Genomic DNA, 23,433 nt, shown 5'->3' with positions numbered 1-23,433 from the left:
CATCAGGTCAGGCAGCATCTGTGGAGAGAGAAACAGAGCTAACGTTTCAGGTTGATGACCCTTCGTCAAAACCTAGCGAAGGATCATCAACCTGAACCGTTAACTCTGTTTCTCTCTCCACAGATGCTGCCTGACCTGCTGAGTATTGACAGCATTTTCTGTTTTTACTTCAGATTTCCAACATTTGCAGTATTTTGCTTTTGCAATATTAAAACATTGTTGGCTCTCTAAATCTCTTCTGCATCCTTATTGGTTCTCTGGGGATTTTGTTCCGTTACTCTACTTGGTCTCCAAAGTCTGCACTTACTACAGGGGGAACCTTAGTAATCATTTAGAAATGGCTGCAGAGATTCTTCGGTATTGGTGCCAAATGCAAGAGTTTTTTTTATTGTAGCCTAGTATTTAGTGGGAACTCTGTTGTGTTTGGCCAATCTCATTTTGTTTGGTCCCTTTTTGAGAGCCGTTTTAATTCTTTACGTTTGGACAAGATGTGTGAGATGTATATGATCTAGCACACTGCCATTGTTTTCCCCCCACCCCTGATAAGTCAGTTTCATTGGGGCCAAGTTTCCACAGGAGTTGCTCCTATTTTATTGGAACAACTAGTTTTTTTTGGAGTATCTTAAAAATCGCAATTCTCCACATTTAGTTTGCTCCAGTTTCAATGAGTGAGTTCAGTTTCTTTTTAGTTCTGATTTTTTTTCAAAAGGGTGTGTTACTAGCCAATTACACCTGTTTTGGCCATTTAAGCAAGTTTCGACAGTGAAAAGTTACTCCAAAATAACTTAGGCCAGCGTATGTGTCCACTTTTGTATGCTCAGAAAAACTTTGCGGAGACTTAAGAAATGAGCGCAGATAGCCAGAGATTGGGGGCGGGGGGGGTGGAAAAGGGGAAAGTTAGAGGATTTTCCAAAGCACGAAACACCTTCACAACAACATTAAAGAAGCATAAGTACATAGTACATTTAAAGCACTAAACAAAGCAGTACATTTAAAGCACCAAGACTTACAAAGCACAAAAAATAATAAGCAATTAATTAACAAATAAAAAAAATAGAAGGAATCCTGCACCTAAAGCACCAAGACCAAAGTAATAAGCAATCAATCAATAACAAATAAAAAATAGAAGTTCTACCTTTTTATGTGAAGGGAAGGCAGCGGGCCACCGATGAGGGAGAGGGGAGGAAGGGACAACGTTAAACAGGCGAGTCTGCCCCGGTCCCATCCTACTCACGTCTTGACCTTTGGCAAGTTAGTGGAAGGTGCCTGGCACTGTGGAACAGTATCCATTATAACTCACTGCTTTCAGAAGAGTAGCAAGAGGAGAAAATCAGAAGGATATATGCTAGTCATCACTTCCTTTATTGAAAGGACTATTTTCCCCAACACTAGTAAGCCATGAACTTCAAGAATAGCCAAGTCTTTACGCATCTTTCCTGTTTGATGACTTATCGCGCTAGATTCATTTGAAAACGGTAATAAACACAACACAGAGGTCGCAGCAGGGAGCCCATTCGGCCAGAGCTAGGGGCGGCGTGCTTCGGGCCCCTCCCACACAGCCGGTAGCACACGCACACAGAATCTGGGGCTGAGGAGCTACTGCACATGCGTGCACACTCTAGCACTGTTTTCAGCACTGGGACCTGGCTCCACCCCCCCCCCCCCCCAAGCTGGTTCTGCTGCACTCAGCTGAGTCTGAAGGAGGCCTGATGAGCGTGGAGAATACCACGGTAAAGGATTAGGTGCAATTTTTGTTCCAGAAAGTCGGCGGACCTCACGGAGGTGCGCCATTTTAAGGGTTGGTGGAAACTTGGCCCCAATGTGTTGGACATAGAAACATAGAAAATAGGTGCAGGAGTAGGCCATTCGGCCCTTCGAGCCTGCACCGCCATTCAATGAGTTCATGGCTGAACATGCAACTTCAGTACCCCATTCCTGCTCTCTCGCCATACCCCTTGATCCCCCTAGTAGTAAGGACTTCATCTAACTCCTTTTTGAATATATTTAGTGAATTGGCCTCAATAACTTTCTGTGGTAGAGAATTCCACAGGTTCACCACTCTCTGGCTGAAGAAGTTTCTCCTCATCTCTGTCCTAAATGGCTTACCCCTTATCCTTAGACTGTGACAGAACAACTGAAGTAGAATGCAGACTTAATTCAATTTTTTTTTATTAATAAAGTGAATGCTGAGTCCCATTTAAACATTATTAGGTATATTCATTTTGCTTTTATTTCCCCAGAGTAAACCCCTGAATGTTGAGTACCTGATGATGGATGCATCTATTCTGCTACCTCCTACTGGCACCCCTCTAACTGGTATAGACTTTGTAAAAAGGCTGCCTTGTGGAGATGTGGAGCGAACAAGGCGGGTAAGCACCAGAGTACAGTCAGAACTGATAAAGTTATCAGCCAAACAACTCCGAATTGATGAATTTTATGTTGCTTTGCTAGTGCTCCACATGTCAAAATAAAAATATAATCATCAAATGAAATGTGAAGTCTTTGACCATCCTTTTGGGTTTATGTAAATCTCTAAATATGAAGCTAAGTTCTAGTAAGGGAACTTTTATGTTGCATTAGCTTATAAAAGATATTATGTTATAACAACTGTTTTATTTGCATTATTCGCAATATGGTTTAAAGATGCAAAAATTAAATGATCATTAGAATTGGCCATAATGAACTTGGGTCACGCCCTGGAAGCTATTACCTGTTGATGGTGAAAGATTTAGTTAATTCCCCTAAATGCCACTGTAATTATCATTATTAATTGTCCTGTTTAATTTTACTGATTAAACTTTGCACACCTGATGGGAGAAATTAAACTGGGCAATGAAATAATAGGTAATTATAGTGCTACAAGGTGAGTGAGGCTTTGATCATGTGCTGACTACTTTTCATTTACATTTGTAATGCTGCAACTAAACATTGAGCAAGTTGCAGCCACAGCATCACAATTAAAGTACTCAATCTCCATGTATGATCACAGGAAATCTTTCAAAGCCACTTTGTGCCGAAATAGACTTTTCTGCATTAGTTTGTGCTGGATTAGAGCCATGTAGGACCCAGAGGACTGTCATGCTCATTTATTTCCTTTCCTTGCCAATATAAAATCAGTATTTGTATTTATTATGCCCACCCCATTTCCAGCAATTGTTAAACTTGTGTCAAATTTGTATACATTTGTGTTAAATTTGCCACGTATGTATCACTGAAAAGTCAGCTTGGAATCACTGTTTGCTTTACGTTGTGTGGCTGCGCAGCTTTCGCGCAGCTGGTTCACCGGCTTTTAAATAGGAAAAACCATGCATGAGTGGTATTTTGAATGGGCCGCGCAGCCTCTTAAAGGGGTCGCGCACCCAAAAAAATTAAAGGGAACATTGTTTGGAATGTGCTCCCGCTGCAGGTTGACTAATGTACTTGGCTGACTACTTAGGATACTGTCTCAGAACAATGACCACGTTCCAACCACATCACCACGTTTGCAGTAATTTATTAAAGCAAACACTTGCTTTACTTCAAATGTTTGTTCTTCAAAATCATTGCAATAAGGCTACGCTACAATGTAACTTGACACCACAAGCCAATGGTCAGTCGTACATTGTCCTTTCATTCATGTCACTTCTACAATGTTCATTGTGGTCATTCTTTGTTTTATAAGGAATAACAAACAACTCATAGTGAATATAATTCACTAATGGACTTCTGATGTTTTGGTTTTGCAGCTGGTGGCATCAGAATGCTCGATTTGAATTAGTGCATCTCCAACTTGTTATGCTGGTATCAGCAAATGTTATTGGTACTATAGGTTGAACCTCCCTTATCTGGAACCCTCTGGACCTGGCCTGTTCTGGTTAAGGGGTGGTCATGTTAAATTGGATGGAATAGATACTGAGCAAGAGGATATCAGGGCTGGCTGGCTGACTTGGGGCTGGGAGTGCGGCAGAGAGATCGTGGGGGTGTGGTGGATAGCGGGGTCAGGCCAGCGATTGCGGGAGTCGGCAACGAGGAAGGACTTCAATTTGTTCATGTCGGAGTTCTGCGCGTGCGCCACCTGGTGGCCGAGAGTGGTTCCGGACGAGAGGTGGCTCCAGATAAGGGAATTCTGGATAAGGAAGGTTCAACCTGTAGTAACAAATATCATTATCGGAGTTCTATATGAACATAAAAGAAAAAGCATTAGGAGCCATGTGCTATTTAAATGCCTGTCCTGGTTCAGCACATTTATCAAACTGCTGCTTCAGATGACTGAGTGCTTCTTTGGTTTTTTATTGTTTGTTTTGCTTTCTTCATATTTTTGAAAGAAAAATTGTTCAGCCAATTTTACTGCCCTTGCTTCGTCTAGGGAGAGGTTTTCCTGACCAATCTTTTGTAGGCAAACCTGAAGGAGCAAATAGAAATAACGTTTTAAAATGAAAGAGTTCCAACAAATCTTTATAAAAAAGAAAGAACTTTGCATTTATTTAGTGCCATTCATGTCCTCAGGATGTCCCAAAGTGCTTCACAGCCAGCTAATTACTTTTTGGTGTAGTCACTGTTATAATGCAGGTAAACGCAGCAACCAGTCCCATGAACAGCAATGAGATAGTGAGCCGAAGATCTGCTTTTAGTGCTGTTGGTTGAAGTATAAATGTTGGCCAGGACACCAGTAAAGCTCTCCTACTGTTCTTTGAATTGTGTCATGGGATATTTTCTGTGCACCTACAGGGGCAGACAGGCCTTGTGTTTTGGTGGATGTGACATTCTTCTTTATTCACAGTAACATTGTACTTTAGTTACCAAATTACTGAACTAATTTCAAAGCTTATAATTAGAGTTATCATGCTGAATTAACTTTTTTTCATTTAGGCGATCAGGGTTTTTTTCCTGCTCCGTTCTTTGTCCCTACAACTACAAGGGGAGCCAGAGACACAACTACCACTGACTAGAGAGGAGGATCTGATTAAAACAGATGATGTATTAGATCTGAGTAAGTATTTTCAATGCATTGTTGGTGCAGCTTGTTTTTTGTGTTTAGTTAGCTATAAGAGGGCTGCTTTTTTTCATTTTAAAAGAACATGTTTTATTTATGTTTTCCCCTTTTAGTAAAAAAAGCACTTGCAACATAGAATTAATTGAACAAAAATAAAAGTAGAAACCCACCAGTTCATGTGCTGTGTGAACCCTTCCCTTTTTATTTAAAGGAAAATATATATACATTTTGTGAAGTTGCTGTACAATTTTGTAACATGATATATACAGGAGAAATATATTGACCATTGGCTCATTGAAGTTGATGCATGCTGGGAACCATGGTTAAGGAAATCTGGTGACATCCCTCAGGTTCAGCTGATGCAGGGAAATTTCACCACCTTGATATCTGTCTACTTTGGATCCAAAAACGACCCATTTTATTTATGGAAAGAGCTGTTTTTACAGCACTAGGTTGTGCTATGAGGAATCCTGTTCAATTTTTTAAAAATAATTATTTTAGCTCTTACCCCCAAGTTATAGATTGTGGGGTTAACTTAGTGAAGTTAGTGTCGATCTACTTTCAAAGACCTACTGAGGAAATGCAAGAACAATACATAGCTAAGATCAACATGTGCAGTTTTGAAAAAAGCATGAATCTGAGTTCTTCAAGAAGACAAGCAGAAGTAAAATAAGAAAATTAAACAGCTTGACAAAACTGCATGAACTTTGAGTACATGAACTTTGAGTTATGAGTTGCATCATGTTGGTACCGTGTTTTATGTTTGAGATTTTTCAGGGAGCCTTGCAACGCCAATGAGGCATATTTATTGTGTTTTCAACAAGCAAACCCCAATCTGATGTTGGGTGACTTTTATGCTAATCAAGATTTAGAGATGTCAGTGCTGTGGGGAATGGAGTTCCTCCGCTTTTGATTCCCAGTCTGAGCACCAAGCACACTCAAAACGGGTATAATGCGAGTCAGTTGTACAGTTAACACCACTATTCTGCTCCAACAAAGTTGCCTTGGCCTCAGTTCAGATGATTACCCCTACTGCACTAGTGCCACGTGTATTCTGTACATTATAATAATCTCAGGTCCACAATTGGGAGGATAAGAAAGGTGAGCGAGAGAAACCAGGAAATTATAAACCTGTTAGTCTGACACCTGTTGTCGGGAAGTTACTAGAATCTATAATTAAGAGCATGGTGACTGAGCACTTGGAGAAATTTAAGCTAATTAGAGAGAGCCAACATGGATTTGTAAAGGATAGGTCATGTCTACTGAACCTAATTGATATTTTTGAGGACGTAACTAAAGTAGTAAACACGGGAATGTCAATGGATGTAGCTTATAAGGATTTCCAGAAGGCACTCGATAATGTTCCACATAACAAACTGTTAGCTAAGATTAAAGCTCATGGAATTGAAGGCAAATTATGGACCTGGTTAGGAGATAGGCAGTAGAAGACTGGATTTTGATCAAAAACCGCCACCACTGGTTTGCCGCCCAAAAAACCACTATGACTCCTGCTATTAAGTACGGTGGAAAATTCATGAAAAAAATGGGAAAAAATCCGCCCGGCAGGAAAAATCGGTGTTGTACGAGGATTCGCGGCGGAAAACGCGATCCTCGTCAACTTTAGCCTGAGGCTGTGAGTTAGGCCTAGGGAGGGGGGAAAAACACACAATCATTTTACATACAAAAAATACAAAATAAAACAAGACCCTTTTCTACTGAATCGCTGCAAAAAAAAATTTTTTTTAAACTGTAACTTCGCTTTTTAGCAGGATTTCATACCGATCGGTGTTCCATGGGCTGCTCCGAATGTTTTTTCCCCGGCGTTTTTTTTTTCTTCCATCTACGGGTCACCGCTGTGACCAAACTCTGGCGGAAGCAGTTTTTCGAGTGTTGCACGCCGGCAGTCCGCTCCCCAACGGTATTTCAAAACCGCCGGCATAACACTTTCCACGAATTTCCCACCGGGTTGTTTTCCACCCAAAATGAAGAAATACCGCTGAAAAACGTGACTGAAGGCTGGTGATATTCCAGCCCATGGAATTGAAGGCAAATTATTGACCTGATTATGAGATTAGTTAGGTGGTAGAAGACCGAGAGTAGGGATAATAGGTATGTATTCGAATTGGAAGGAAGTGACTAGTGGTGTCCTACAAGGAGCCATATATCCAAGTTTGCTGATGACTGAAAGATTGGTGGCATAGTAAGTAGTGTAGACGAGGGCATAAAATTACAAAGAGGCATTGATAGATTAAGTGAGTGGGTAAAACTATGGCAAATGGATTTCAACGCAGCTAAGTATGAGGACATCCATTTTGGACCAAAAAAGGATAGAACCGAGTATATTTAGATGTTGAAAAGCTGGGAACAGTGGCAGTCCGTGGAGATTTAGGGGTCCATGTATACAGATCGCTAAAATGTAGTCGGGTACAAAAAAATAATGAAAAGGTTAATGGGATTTTAAACCCTGGTTAGACCACACCTGGAGTACTGTGTACAGTTCTGGACACTGCACCTTAGAAAGGATACATTGGCCTTGGAAGGAGTGCAGGGCAGATTCACTAGAATGTATTCAGGGCTCTAAGGGCTAAATAAACTGCATTTGTATTTCCTGAAATATAGAAGATTATGGGGTGATTTGAATGAGGTTTTTAAGATTTTGAAAGGAATTAATAGGATAGAGAGAAACTTTTTCCGTTGGTGGAGGAGTCTAGGACGAGGACAGCCTTAAAATCAGGACCAAGCCATTCAGGAGTGGTAGAAATGTGGAACTCTCTTCTACAAAAAGCAGTAGATGTTAGCAACATTAATAATTTTACATTTGAGATCGATAGATTTTTGCTAGCCAACGGCATTAGAGATATGGAGCCAAGGCAGGTAGATGCAGTTAGGATACAGATCAGCCATGATCTCATTGAATGGTGGAATAGGCTCGAGGAGCTAAATGGCCGACTCCTGTTCCTATGAGTCACAGAAACAGTGTCACTTTGATATTCTGACATGGGGCCCTTGGTCATAAGTTTCTCTCTTCATGCTGTATCAAAGTGAACTCCTTCCTGTTCATCAGTTCTTTCCCTGTTGGCAACTCGCACTGCATATTTGTAACTTCCCACATCTGTGTAAACCACAGTTGCTTTGTCTTAAAGTCTCAAGAGCAACATTAATAATTTTACATTTGAGATCGATAGATTTTTGCTAGCCAATGGCATTAGAGATATGGAGCCAAGGCAGGTAGATGCAGTTAGGATACAGATCAGCCATGAACTCATTGAATGGCGGTGCAGGCTAGAAGGGCTGAATGGCCTGCTCCTGCACCTATTTTCTATGTTTCTATGAGCTCCACTCTCTTGACATGGCCTATAGTCCATTGTTGAACAGTTGGCAAAAAGGCTGAGCATTTCAGGTGTAGTCTACATCTGAGCTGCTTCAATTTAATGGCAAAGTTGCAAAAATTTTGGATATTCATACTTTAATTATACCAGCCTCTAAAGGAGACTTCATTATCTGTCATTTGTAAATATTCTTCAGTTACTTGGGTTGCTATTCCTTGGATATATTATGGTATTGCATGTGCATTGTTGCTAAATGACCCCCCCACCTGAAGTTTGATTGGTATAGTCTTCATATCATTCCTGAAGTTTACTGGAGATTTGGAAGAATCCCATTCTTTTCAGAAAAGGAACATAAATAAAGCTAAATTTATGGAATAAGAAAAACTACATCTAATGTCTCATGACGTTGTTAACAAGCTCTCTTCACTATATTCCCAGCTCAACTTCATTTTGTTCATGTAAATCAATGATTTTGATTATTCCCATCCAGTAACAATGTAATATGAATATATTGATATTGGCAAGGGGCTGTAGCCACAGGTATCTTTTTCCATTGCTATTTGTGTCTTTGGATTTATGGGTTTGCCAATGGACCTTCAATCCAGGTATTTTGGGGATATAGGTTGAACCTCCCTTATCCGGCACCCTCGGGACCTGGCCTGTTCCAAATGAGGGATTTTGCCGGATGAGGGGAGGTCATGTGTTTGGGTGGACTGCACCTTTAAGTGCTGGTGGGCTGAGGTGCTGCTGTGGTCAGTGTGTATGTGTGTGCCAATTGGCTGGAACGACAGTCAGTCAGCTAGCCAGTGTGCAGGGGGCCCCGAAGAGTCGTCCCGACCTCCCAAGAGGGAGCGTTGTGGGGAGTAGTGGCCAGCCTGAGGACTGTGGCTGCAGGAGTTCCAGCAGGGCGGCGAGGAGGAGGCAGCCGACCGAGGAGAAAGATTATATTGGTGAGTAGGATTTTGACGGGCCATGTTCTGCGCATGCGCCACCCAGCGGCCAGGAATGGTTCCGGATGAGGGGTGGTGCCGAATGAGGGAGTCCCAGATAAGAGAGGTTCAACCTATAATAAGGTGGTAGTTGCATTGTTTGGGGAGCAGACTATATCAATTTTGAATTGCTATAAAAGCTATTGGGGGGGGGGGGGGGGGGGTGATCTTGCTATGACCTCCTGAGTGTCCTGTTAGAGTAAAACTGGTGAACCCAAGTCCTTCAAGAACAATATTTTGATTACTGATGCTTCAAACAATGTCGACAAGGCAGTAGTCAGCAGAGAATTAGAGGGAAGATTCTATATTGTGATGGTTTTTCCATCTCTGCCTCTCAACATGAATCCCACTCACTTCCTGAACTAAAATTCCTTTAATGGCTACTTGAAGTTTGTGGACCATTGTATGATGATGATGATTTATGCCTGGATCATTGAGGCAGTTTAACTAAGTAATCTCTTGCATTTCATTTCATACCATTACATTTTCCACTGCTATCTATTAGCAAGAAGAAAACCTGGAATTATTAACAACTATATTATCAGTTAGCCTCGAATGTTTGCATTCAAAATATTCAAATTGTTATGTGGAACTGACTTTTTTACTTGTATTAAACATTGATGTTTAGACCTGTCTTCTAAAGAGGAGCTGCTCTGTGACACATCCACCCAACTATTAGAAATTGTCAAAAAGGATTTGCCTTCATTTACTTAGGATACAACTTAGTTATGATCCCAGCGAATGATTATGGAGAATATGAATGAAGAGAGAAGGTTGTCTATCTTGTATGTGATCATCTTCATTACTTTGATGAATGCATTCCTCACATGTCATGCTGGAGCAAATAGTATTTCCCTTCCGTATACTCTTAAAATTGTGCTGATTGATCTTATATTGTACATGTTGGTTGGCTTGTCCTGGGGAAGAAACCTTATTCTTCTTTAGAAGATGCCTGTTGCACAGCGCAGCAAGGCATGTCACAGGATCAGTGGCATAATGTTATTGATGTTCAACTTGTTGGTAATTTGGGCTGATCCATCAGATGCATGTGCTGGTGTTTCCAGGCATGAGAGAGGTGAGCGGGTTAGTTAGTGCTATGGGTGGGGCACCCCCCCCCCCCCCCCCCCCCCACTTCTCCAGTCGGAGCACTGTGCGGTCGGTGTGCTCTGCACCCATGGTGTAAACATACTTTTATCTTCCCCACTGCTCCACTTTGCCAGTTTTTATGCTTCCCATTCTACTTGGCTATCCCTTTTTAGCTCTTCCCACACTCTGTGTCTCGTACATGTCTTTTATTTCTTTGATTTCTCTCCTTATGCCTCCTTTTTGTCTGCTGCACACATCACTTCTGCCGTTTAACCATGTTTTGATCCCCCACCTTGTATCTGGTCCTGTGTAATGAGACAGGAAAAATAAACGATCTCCTAGTAAAAGATCCTCTTGGAATGAGTGATCACAGTATGGTTGAATTTGTAATACAGGTTGAGGGTGAGGAAGTTGTGTCAGAAATGAGCGTACTATGCTTAAACAAAGGGGACTACAGTGGGATGAGGGCAGAGTTGGCTAAAGTAGACTGGAAACACAGACTAAACGGTGGCACAATTGAGGAACAGTGGAGGACTTTTAAGGAGCTCTTTCATTGCGCAACAAAAATATATTCCAGTTAAAAAGAAGGGCGGTAAGAGAAGGGATAACCAGCCGTGGATAACCAAGGAAATAAAGGAGAGAATCAAAGACCAATGCGTATAAGGTGGCCAAGGTTAGTGGGAAACTAGAGGATTGGGAAAATTTTAAACAACAGCAAAGAATGACTAAAAAAGCAATAAAGAAAGGAAAGATAGATTACGAAGGTAAACTTGTGCAAAACATAAAAACAGATAGTAAAAGCTTTTACAGATATATAAAACAGAAAAGAGTGACTAAAGTAAATGTTGGTCCCTTAGAAGATGAGAAGGGGGATTTAATAATGGGAAATGTGGAAATGGCTGAGACCTTAAACAATTATTTTGCTTCGGTCTTCACAGTGGAAGACACAAAAACCATGCCAAAAATTGCTGGTCACAGGAATGTGGGAAGGGAGGACCTTGAGACAATCACTATCACTAGGGGGGTAGTGCTGGACAGGCTAATGGGACTCAAGGTAGACAAGTCCCCTGGTCCTGATGAAATGCATCCCAGGGTATTAAGAGATGGCGGAAGTTATAGCAGATGCATTCGTTATAATCTACCAAAATTCTCTGGACTCTGGGGAGGTACCAGCGGATTGGAAAGCAGCTAATGTAACGCCTCTGTTTAAAAAAAAAAAAGGGGGCAGACAAAAGGCAGGTAACTATAGGCCGGTTAGTTTAACATCTGTAGTGGGGAAAATGCTTGAAGCTATCATTAAGGAAGAAATAGCGGGACATCTAGATAGGAATAGTGCAATCAAGCAGACGCAGCATGGATTCATGAAGGGGAAATCATGTTTAACTAATTTACTGGAATTCTTTGAGGATATAATGAGCATGGTGGATAGAAGTGTACCGATGGGATGTATTTAGATTTCCAAAAGGCATTCGATAAGGTGCCACACAAAAGGTTACTGCAGAAGATAGAGGTACGCGGAGTCAGAGGAAATTTATTAGCATGGATAGAGAATTGGCTGGCTAACAGAAAGCAGAGAGTCGGGATAAATGGATCCTTTTCGGGTTGGAAATCGGTGGGTAGTGGTGTGCCACAGGGATCGGTACTGGGACCACAACTGTTTACAATATACATAGATGACCTGGAAGAGGGCACCGAGTGTAGTGTAACAAAATTTGCAGATGACACAACGATTAGTGGGAAAGCGGATTGTGTAGAGGACACGGAGGCTGCAAAGAGATTTAGATAGGTTAAGCGAATGGGCTAAGGTTTGGCAGATGGAATACAATGTCGGAAAGTGTGAGGTCATCCACCTTGGGGGGGGGGGGGGGGAAGGGGAAACAGTAAAAGGGAATATTATTTGAATGGGGAGAAATTACAACATGCTGAGGTGCAGAGGGACCTGGGGGTCCTTGTGCATGAAACTCTTTTTGCATGAATCCCAAAAAGTTAGTTTGCAGGTGCAGCAGGTAATCAGGAAGGCGAATGGAATGTTGGCCTTCATTGCGAGAGGGATGGAGTACAAAAGCAGGGAGGTCCTGCTGCAACTGTACAGGGTATTGGTGAGGTCGCACCTGGAGTACTGCGTGCAGTTTTGGTCACCTTACTTAAGGAAGGATATACTGGCTTTGGAGGGGGTACAGAGACGATTCACCTTATGATAGATTGAGTAGACTGGGTCTTTACTCGTTGGAGTTCAGAAGGATGAGGGGTGATCTTATAGACAAGATAGAGGCAGAGAGGTTGTTTCCACTGGTAGGGGAGACTAGAACTAGGGGGCACAGCCTCAAAATAAGAGGGAGCCAATTTAAAACCGAGTTGAGAAGGAATTTCTTCTCCCAGAGGGTTGTGAATCTGTGGAATTCTGTGCCCAAGGAAGCAGTTGAGGCTAGCTCATTGAATGTATTCAAGTCACAGATAGATTTTTAACCAATAAGGGAATTAAGGGTTACGGTGAGTGGGCGGGTAAGTGGAGCTGAGTCCATGGCCAGATCAGCCATCATCGAGAGGCTAGATGGCCTACTCCTGTTCCTAATTCTTATGTTCTTGTGTACCTTAGCACTTTACAGGTAAATCAATGTCTATTCCATTATAAATGTGAACATAGGAATTTATAATGGAAAGATAAAGTTAAGTTCAGAAGTATGACTTTAAAATTAGGACTGGTTTATGCCTGCTTGCTCTGGTCCAAATACCTCCCAACGTCTAATCCCACTTCACCTGCAGGCTCAACTCCATGTGTGCAGGTCACTTTTGTAAATTATAACTTTATAAATTTAATTTTCTAACAGAAATTAAGTACTTGTAAGTTTTGGTGATGGAGGGAAGGGAGGTGAAAAGGAAGTAGAATATTCTGTTTTTTCCTCTTCTCACTCTAATCTTTGCAATCCTCAGACTTTTGGGATTGTATGCATGAGGATTAGTATACTTCATTTTCTTCAGGTCTTGGAAACAATTTTAGAATCCCTCCGACAAATGCAATTGGCTGCTCCAAAAGTTTGAAGCTAGAGGTGTTAGAGGGATCAGTTATCAGATGCTATTGTTTCCTGCCCTAGAATACTATTTAATATTTTATTTCATGAAATTATAAGCTGTTCATGAATATTGGAGTAAAATGAGTAACCCAATGATGCAAACTTTTCAATGGGAGATTAGGTTCGTGAGTAGGTGCTTTTAGCTTGATGATATTAGTCAGGTGTTCCACATATCCTGTCTTTACAATGTGCGCTACACCACCCCCCACACCAGTTGTGGTTTTCCAGTACACTTCACCAGCTTTACAGTAAATGATTTTAACCACACTACAGTTTAGGTAAGAAAGTGGGATGGTTTTAAATTGTGTGATTAACTTGGTATTGTGGTATTCTGCTTTTTGGTCGGTGGCTTATGGTGTAGGTGTCTTTTTCAAGTGGCGCATAATGGTCTTGAAAGAACAGCTCAATTTGATTCTGTTTTAAAACACTTTGTTCAGAATGTTCAACAAGGCACCGTGGCCTATTGACAAAATTGGACATTATTTGATTGATTTTAGAGCTATTTGCTGCTGTTGTAGTGTCCTGTTTGTAGACAAAATGAACAAGAGTGTGTAGGAGAACCGTAATCGTTGTGGTTTAGCATTCTATGACTTTTAACCAACTTCTTCCAAAACTCTTTGAATTCCTTTAATCCAATTTGCACCCTGCTCATATGAACGAGACCACCATGACCAAAATCATACATAACATTCTCTTCAAAGAATGTTAGAGTAGGAAACATAGAAACATAGAAAGTAGGTGCAGGAGTAGGCCATTCGTCTCTTCGAGCCTGCACCATCATTCAATATGATAATGGCTGATCATGTAACTTCAGTACTCCATTCCTGCTTTCTCTCCCTACCCCTTGATCCCTTTAGCTGTAAGAGCCATATCTAACTCCCTTTTGAATATATCTAACGAACTGGCCTCAACAACTTTCTGTGGTAGAGAATTCCACAGGTTCACAATTCTCTGAGTGAAGAAGTTTCTCCTCATAGAAACGTAGAAAATAGGTGCAGGGGTAGGCCATTCGGCCCTTCGAGCCTGCACCGCCATTCAATAAGATTATGGCTGATCACTCCCTCAGTACCCCTTTCTTGCATTCTCTCCATACCCCTTGATCCCCTTAGCCATAAGGGCCATATCTAACTTCCCTCTTGAAAGGACTTCATCTCTGACCTAAATGGTTTACCCCTTATCCTTAGACTGTGACCCCTGGTTCTGGACTTCCCCAACATCGGGAATATTCTTCCTGCATCTAACCTGTCCAATCCTGTCAGAATTTTATATGTTTCTATGAGATCCCCTCTCATTCATCTAGATTCCAATGAATAAAAGCCCAGTCGATCCAGTCTTTCTTCATATGTCAGTCCTGCCATCCCGGGAATCAGTCTGGTGAACCTTTGCTGCACTCCCTCTATAGCAAGAATGTCCTTCCTCAGATTAGGAGACCAATATTGAAGGTGTGGTCTCACCAAGACCCTGTACAACTGCAGTAAGACCTCCCTGCTCCTATACTCAAATTCCCTCGCTATGAAGGCCAGCATGCCATTTGCCTTCTTTACTGCCTGCTGTACCTGCATGCCTACCTTCAATGACTGATGTACCATTACACCCAGGTCTCATTGCACCTCCCCTTTTACTAATCTGTCACCATTCAGATAATCTGCCTTCCTGTTTTTGCCACCAAAGTAGATAACCTCACATTTATCCACATTAAACTGCATCTGCCATGCATTTGCCCATTCACCTAACCTGTCGAAGTCCCCCTGCAACCTCTTAGCATCCTCCTCGCAGCTCGCACTGCCACTGCAGACTTGGAGAAATTACATTCAATTCCTTCGTCCTAAATCATTTAATGTATATTGTAAATAGCTGGGGTCCCAGCACTGAACCCTGTGGCACCCCACTAGTCACTGCCTGCCATTCTGAAAAGGACTCATTTATTCCCACTCTTTGCTTCCTGTCTTCCAACCAGTTCTCTATCCACGTCAATACATTACCCCCAATACCATGTGCTTTAATTTTGCACACTAATCTCTTGTGTGGGACCTTGTCAAAAGCCTTTTGAAAGACCAAATACACCACATCCACTGGTTCTCTCTTATCCACTCCACTAGTTACATCCTCAAAAAAAACTCGAAAATTTGTCATGCATGATTTCCCTTTTATAAATCCATGCTGACTTGGACTGCTACGAGTCTTCATTTCAATACAGTAACGATGTGAGAAGGACGGGCATGTAGAATAACTTATTTTGAGCTGCGAAGGAATGAGAGGAAAGTTCAGAGAGCACTGACTGCACTCCTGAGAAAATAAAGAATTCAGAATGGTTGTGACATAGAGAGAAAAGTGGGAAGCTAGAGGTGACCAAGGGATCAGTTATCAAATACCAAGTTTTTTTCTCAGTGTTCCAAAGTTGCATGATATGGGCAACAAGATCATGTGAAATGAAGTGAGGATACACTTGCATTAACAGCATTATACACCTAAGAGCAAGTATCTACAGACAAAATACTGATACAAGGGATGACCACTACACACATTCCTCAGTCTGTTTCTCTCTCGTTTTATGATATCATGTTTGAAGTCCAGAGGTGGTAACTACAAATTAAGAAATGTATCTTATGCTAATAAGTCTATCCATTGTTATTTCAGCTATTTTCATTTGACTATAATTCGATCAGGCTTGAAACATCAAATCTTTAAATAGAAGAATTGCATTTTTTTGTATTTGGATCTGTGCATAGCTGTTGGTGTGCAGATTAGTTAATCTAGTGCAACATGCATTTAACATAATTTTGGTATATCGCATGCTGCTTTGGTTTGGACTGTCAGCAATTCTGTGATTTTTCTTGATGAAAAGCCATATACTAGTGATATTGAGGCAGGCCCACATGCAGTGACTAATGCTACCACCCTTTCCAGTCCATGCTATTTTACTATTACTATTTTACTATTACTTTATTTTTATTTTGCACTGTTATAATTGAGTGGAAATTTGCTGGAAAATGTAACCTCCACAACTAGTCTTGCAATACAATACTTTTTATCAATAAGTTGTTTTTATAATAGTCTACTACTTGCAAATATTCACATTTTATATAAATATAATATATAAATAACATTTTATATAAGTAGCAAGGCAGTGAATTATAAATGTACATGAGATTCTTTGTTGGCTTGGCAGTAGGCATTGCGACGAAAACCAACTGGGTCCTGCAAATATATCTGTTATGCCATGGACTGACGTGATTTGTATTCGCACCAAAAAAAGGCAAAAAATCTATAAATGTGAGCATAGGAATTTATAAAGGAAATATTAAAATAATGGCAGAATGTATGACCTCAAAATGGAAACTGAGTTAATGCCTTTGTACCCTGGTCTGAATATCTTATCTCCTCTCCCCTGCCCCCCCCCCCTATTTACCACCACCATGATTTATCTGAAGATTACACTTGGTGTTGACTCTCTCTGTGTAATACCATGGAAGATTGACAAGTTACTTAAAAATATATATAATCAGCTGCATATTTGCCAGGCATACCAAAAATGTTGCATGTCAAATGTGTGATAACCACACTTTCTCCAAAATAAAATAGTTTTAACCTCCCTCGAGCAATGCAGATGAAGTGGTACTTCTGTCTGTTGAATAATTTAAATTGTCGGACCATCAACCATTCGGGATGAAGTAATAGTGCTCCACGTTGTTTGCCCACAAATGTACTCTCATTTTACTTTTTTTAAACCAAAGTAAACCTGAACACACTGATAAAACTAGGCTTTGCTACAACTAGAAAAAGGCTAAAATAAGTATTGTGCATCAGAAACCTAAAAGGCTAATTTTGTGCAGTTATCAGTAGACTTTCAAGATTTAATTGCAAGGGATTGAGTATGCACTTCTGCGACAAATACCACAACACTTTTGCAAGAAATCTATTATTGGGTTGGATTCACTAGTGCGCACACGTGATTATATATAGACTATTTCTGCTAATTCCAGGTTAATTCAAATTTTCTGTAAAATCAAATTGAAATCAGCCAACAACAAAAAAATGCCTCCTGCGCTGTTTTATTAAAATTGTTTAATTTGAAATACAGGATAATTCCATTTTTATCATGGAAAATAATGACTTTGAATTAATGGAAGTAGACTGCATGTCCTCCACAGCAGATACTAGTTTCCTAGCTCCCTTTTGGGGATGTAATCCAGTCGAGCCACAGCCTAACAAATTGGTCTGGACTGTGTCCCGTTTATCAGATTAAAAATGCAATCGGCTGGCCAATGTAGGAATTGTATCAGAGCCTACCAATCCAACCCCTTCTCCCCAACCCTTGGATGTCTGGTTCCCAAAGACTTTCCCCAATTAGTATCTCCATTCACCAGCATGTTTTAAACTAACCATGCTTAGTGAAAGAAATTGCTAACTGACAGCCTAGTTTGATGGTACTACAGTCAGCATGTGCTCTGTTCCGCTTGCCAGCACTGTTTAAAGTTAGATTCTGAATTAAGTACATATATACTCCAATGGCAGTGTCAGTGTGAAATGCTTTCACTTGGCATTGACACTAAATCCAACCCAGGCCCAAACTGACTCGAGTGAAGTAGAGTGAGACTGCCTGTAGGAGCAATGTGCTTCACTTGAGCCAGATCAGATTTTGACTCTGGGTTTATATTAAAACACTTTGGCATTGGTGTGAAGCAAACATGCAATGCACTGTTGTAGGGTAAATATGCTGCTAAAGTGCTAGTGAGCAATGTGCATGTTAACTATGTTAGATTAGCTGGTTACTGTACCATCTAGCAGTTTGCCTCTGACTGAAATTAAAGTTGCCAGTAAATACGGGAACTGATGGTGAAAACCTTCCGGAGTAAAGTGACTTGGTAGGACGGCAGCTACTAGGGATATCCTGGGCCTTTGATTCTCTGGAGTTTGTTAGGATAGGTGGTTTGTATTCCTATGGAATATTTATTCATTCATTCTCGGCATGTGAGAGTCGCTGGCAGACCAGCATTTATTGCCCATTCCGAGTTGCCCTTAAAAAGGTGGTGGTGAGCCTCCTACTTGAACACCTGCAGTGTGGTGAAGGTACCCCCACAGTGCTGATGATGAGGGAATGGCGATGTATGTCCAAGTCAGGATGGTGTGTGACTTGGAGGGGAATGCGTAAATGTTACTCGGTGTCTGCTGCCCTTGTCCTTCTAGGTGGTAGAGGCCACAGATTTGGGAGGTGCTGTTGGTGAAGCTTTGGTGAGTTGCTGCAGTGCATCTTATAAATGTACACACTGCTGTGCTGGTGGTGGAGGGAGTGAGTATTTAAGGTGGTGGATGGGATGCCGATCAGGCGGACAGCTTTGTCCTGGATGGTGTCAAGCTGCTTGAGTGTTGTTGGAGCTGCACTCATCCAGGCAAGTGGAGACTATTCCATTCTACTCCTTGTAAATGATGGAAAGGCTTTGGGGAGTTGGGAGGTGAGCTGAATGTCGTCCAGGTCTTGCTGCACTGCTTCACTTTCTGAGACTGTAATGAGGTCTGGAGCCGAGTGGTCCTGGCAGAACCCAAACTGAACATCGGTGAGCAGGTTATTGGTGAGTAAGTGTTGCATGATGGCACTGTTGACAATACCTTCCATCACTTTGCTGATGATTGAGTGTAGACTGATGGGGCAATAATTGGCCGGATTGGAGTTGTACTGTTTTTATGGACATACCTGGGCAATTTTCCACTTTGTCTTTGCCAGTGTTGTAGCTGTACTGAAACAGCTTGGCTAGAGGCACGGCTGATTCTGGAGCACAGGTCGTCAGCAGTACAACCAGGATGTTGTTAGAGCCCCATAGCCTTTGGTGTATCCAGTGCGCTCAGCCGTTTCTTAATATCATGTGGAGTGATGATCCCATTTTATTGCCTGTTGACATCACTTACTAGCTACTGTTGCCGCTTGCGATCAGTCACCAGGCAGTAATAATGACTGTTTTATGTTCAACACGTTTTCACCCAATATTGTTTAGCATTTTGGGCAACAAATGTAGCACAGAATGTTGAAGTACAGATTGAAAATGGTGTCCAGTGTGCAGAAAAGATCTAGCAGAGGATGATGAGATAAAGCAGTTGTGTTCAGGAGTGCAAACAATGTATAACTCAAGTGTTCTGAATTACATCATTTTATAAATTATATGGGTGCATGGCTTTTAAACTTAATGCATGACCCACTGTTTTCAGTGGATTATTCTGGATTCTTCCATGTAAATTTTCTTTCTTTATTTTTACAATTTATCAATTTTTTAAAAATCCATTTTCTTTCAACCCTATGCAGTGATATGCAAACTGGGCCGACATCAGCTTGCAGGACAGAGGTTAAAGTGGAGGTCGCGAGTGCACCACACCATCTTGCCGCTTTTGCAGACTCACCAGTTGGCTCCAATTATTGTCCCCTAGCGTGATCCGGGCTGCCATCATGCAGCCCGACACTCCGTTTTGGGTGCCCGGTTGTAGGCCCGGTACCACGCGGCCCTGATGGCTTAGTGGAGGCCATCGGAGGCCTTGCAGAGTGCACAGCGGCCCTCCCTCTAAGTGAAGGGGAGGGGCATTGAAACGCATCAACACAACGCGAAGCATCCAAATAGCGCTGCTCGACCCCGCCGCAAGATGAAGTGGAGAATGCAAGATTGCACTCCACGTCCTCTGAGGCCAATTCAGCGGCCAGGGCAGGACGTACCGCCCCCAATCGGGGCACAGGGTAATTTCACCCCCCTAGTGTTGTACCCTAAGCTGCTTTGAACATAATCCAATCCTGTTCTATGAGAATTGCAGTAATATGCAGGAACATGAACAGTGCTTTTCGTTTTGTTCCTCATATATTAGTAAGTAGCCCAGTTAACTTGTTCATCTCTTTTAATCCTATGAAATAAATCAAAAACCTTTTAAAAAGGATTATTTTTCTCTATATCTAGACTATAGCATGTGAGTGAACTTGTAGATTATTCTGTCCAGATTGGAAAAAATATATACTTTAAAAAAAAAAATTGTGGCAAGGTTTTCAAGTGCTGCGTGGAAGGTTTCCATTGCATTGACTAGATGTTCCATTGATTTATTTCAAAAGCATGGTGTGTGTGAGAACAGAGGTTACTAATTACTTCAACTTGCAGTGAACACAGGCATTGACACATAATACTGAAACCTTACAGTAATTAAACACACGCTAACCTGGGTAGTGGGTGAGATTTTTTTTGGAATAATTGCAGAATATTATGTCGGCTTACTGAAGTGGTCAATTTGTCAAGGATTTTCTGATGTCCATGGGGAAACATATGTTTTCTCACATCTCAACAGTGATAAGTATTCAAAAATAAATTGTTACTTTTCTAATAAACAAAAATGTAATTTTTAGGCCTTCTGAATTTGACACTAACTTTTTCCTGAATTCTGATCAGAAAGTCAGATGAAATCAGCTGCAAGCAAACGCATGTCCTTTAGCTCAAAAATATTTCCAAATGGCCAAGTACATGTAGCAGAGCCTGGTCTCCAGTCGTCTTGGATCCCCTTACCACTGGACCAAGACCTCGCACTGTCAAGCCTGTGTGGTAACTGGTGTGCGATGGCCACCCCACGTTAAAAGAATACACACACACCCTTTAAGATGAAGTTCGGGACCTGGAATGTCAGAATCCTCTTGGACAACCCCAACAGCAACAGACCAGAATGCCGTACTGCTATCGTTACCCGGGAACTCGTACGTTGCGACGTAGACATTGCCGCTCTAAGCAAGACACAGTGGGCAGGGGAAGGCCAGCTCAAAGAACAAGGTGATGATTACACCTTCTGGAAGGGTAAACCAGAAGAAGAACGCCGCCTCCATAGGGTAGGCTTTGCCATAAAAAATGAGACTCCCCCTGCGGGATAAACGAATACTTCGGCTGAGCCTAGGCCAGAACCAGTGCGCTATGGTCATCAGTACGTACGCCCCAACACTGGAAACTACAGACGAGACCAAAGAGGAATTCTACTCCGGCCTTGAACAATCCCTGTCCCGAGTCCCAACGGGCGACCAGCTGATCCTCCTTGGCGACTTTAACGCCAGAGTTGGAAAGGACATAGACCTCTGGGGAGATATGATCAGCAGAGAGGGGGTTGGGAAAACCAACTCCAATGGTACCCTCTTCCTGATGAAAAGCTTAGAACATAGCCTTGTCATAACCAACACCTTGTTCCATCAAGGAGACATGTACAAGGCTTCATGGCAACACCCTTGCTCCAAGCACTGGCATCTGCTCGACTACGTCATCGTCCGAGTGAGAAACCGCAAGGACGTGCACATCACCCGTGCCATGACTGGAGCTGACAACTGCTGGATGGACCACGGCCTAATTCATTGTCATCTCCATCAAGGTAGCCCCAAAACAGCGGCTGCAACAGAAACAATGCCGCAGGAAAGTCAAGGCTGGAGCACTCAAAAACCCTGCTAAGAAAGCCCTACTCAGTCAGCATCTCTCTGCCAACCTGACTACGCCCAGTGACCCATAGACGCAGAGTGCCCACAGCGCCTGGTCTGCCCTCAAGGCCTCCATAATTAGCACCTGTGAAGAGACACTCGGTCGCTCGACCAGGAAACACCTGGTTCGACGAGAATGACCAGGAGCTTATAAGCCGAAAGCGCACGGCATTTTTGAACTGGAAACAGCAACACAACTCGAGCAAGAAAGCAGCTCTACAGACGTCTGAAGGCCAAGGTCCAGCAAAAAACCCGTGACCTAAAGAACAGATGGGTGGAGAAAACGCAGGAGATCCAGCAACTAGCCGCCAACCATGACGTGTGGATTCTTTAGCGCAGTCAAGACCATCTATGGCCCAAGCACCCAAGGCCCTACCCCACAGTGGGCTAAGAACAGAGGGGCAGTCAGTGCCCGCTGGAAGGAGCACTTCGAAGATCTCCTTAACTGAGACTCTGTCTTCAACGTGAGTGTCCTCGACTCCGCCCCGCATCACGCTACCCGCCACCATCTCAGCACAACCCCAGTACAGCATGAGGTAGAAAAGGCCATCCGACAACTGAAGAACAACAAGGCCTCAGGAGCAGATGGAATCCCCACCAAAGCACTAAAACATGGCAGAGAAGCACTATTGACGCGAATACATGAACTCATTTCTCATTTGGAAGAAGGAGAGCATGTCAGATGATCTCAGACGTCGTAATCGTGACCATCTTCAAGAAAGGGGTCAAGTCCGATTGCGGTAATTACGGAGGAGTTTCTTAGCTGTCTGCCACAGGAAATGTCATCACAAGAATGCTCCTCAATCACCACCTCCCTGTGGCTGAAGAGCTCCTCCCAGAGTCGCAATGTGGATTCTGTCCACTAAGGGGCACAATGGGCATGATCTTCACCGTGTGTCAAATTTAAGAGAAACGCAGGGAGCAGCACCAACCTCTGCACATGACCACCTTTGACCTCACAAAGGCCTTTGACACTGTTAACTGTGAGGGATCAAGTTCAGTTGCCCTCAAAAGTTTGTCACCACTCTCTGCCTGCTTCACGACGACAAGCAAGCCGTGATCCTGACCAATGGATCCATCAGAGACCCAATTCACGTACGGACCGGGGTCAAACAAGGCTGTGTCACTGCACCAACGCTCTTCTCGATCTTCCTTGCTGCAATACTCCACCTCACCCTGGGTAAGCTCCCGCTGGAGTGGAGCTAATCTACAGAACAAACATGAAACTGTTCAATCTCCGTCGTCTCCAGGCCAGATCCAAGGTCGTCCCATCCTCTGTCATTGAATTACAGTACACAGATGACGCTTGCATCTGCACACACTCTGAAGCCGAACTCCAAATCATCGTACAGAAGCGTGCGAGAGCATGGGCCTTACACTAGACATGGGACTTACTACCAGCCTGCCCCGCCACACAGTACTGCCCCACGATTAACAAAATCCACGGCGAGGCCTTGGACCATTTTCCATACCTTGGGAGCCCAGTGTCAACAAGGGCAGATGTCGATTACTAAGT

The 23,433-nt window shown here is 42.5% G+C and overlaps 1 protein-coding gene across 1 annotated transcript in view; it reads left to right on the top strand.

Moving 5' to 3' along the window:
* The window catches only part of clec16a (C-type lectin domain containing 16A), a 287,365-nt gene that overhangs the window by 172,629 nt on the left and 91,303 nt on the right, over positions 1-23,433 (top strand). Inside the window, exons 18-19 of the mRNA XM_070901025.1 lie at positions 2,241-2,369; positions 4,849-4,969. Of these exons, the coding sequence (XP_070757126.1) occupies positions 2,241-2,369; positions 4,849-4,969 (250 nt within the window). The remainder of the gene's footprint in view (positions 1-2,240; positions 2,370-4,848; positions 4,970-23,433) is intronic.

This window comes from Pristiophorus japonicus, chromosome 15, assembly GCF_044704955.1.
Source record: "Pristiophorus japonicus isolate sPriJap1 chromosome 15, sPriJap1.hap1, whole genome shotgun sequence".
NCBI classification, from domain to species: domain Eukaryota; kingdom Metazoa; phylum Chordata; class Chondrichthyes; family Pristiophoridae; genus Pristiophorus; species Pristiophorus japonicus.
The sequence above is the reverse complement of the archived record's forward strand: the minus strand, read 5'-3'. Positions and strand labels throughout refer to the sequence as shown.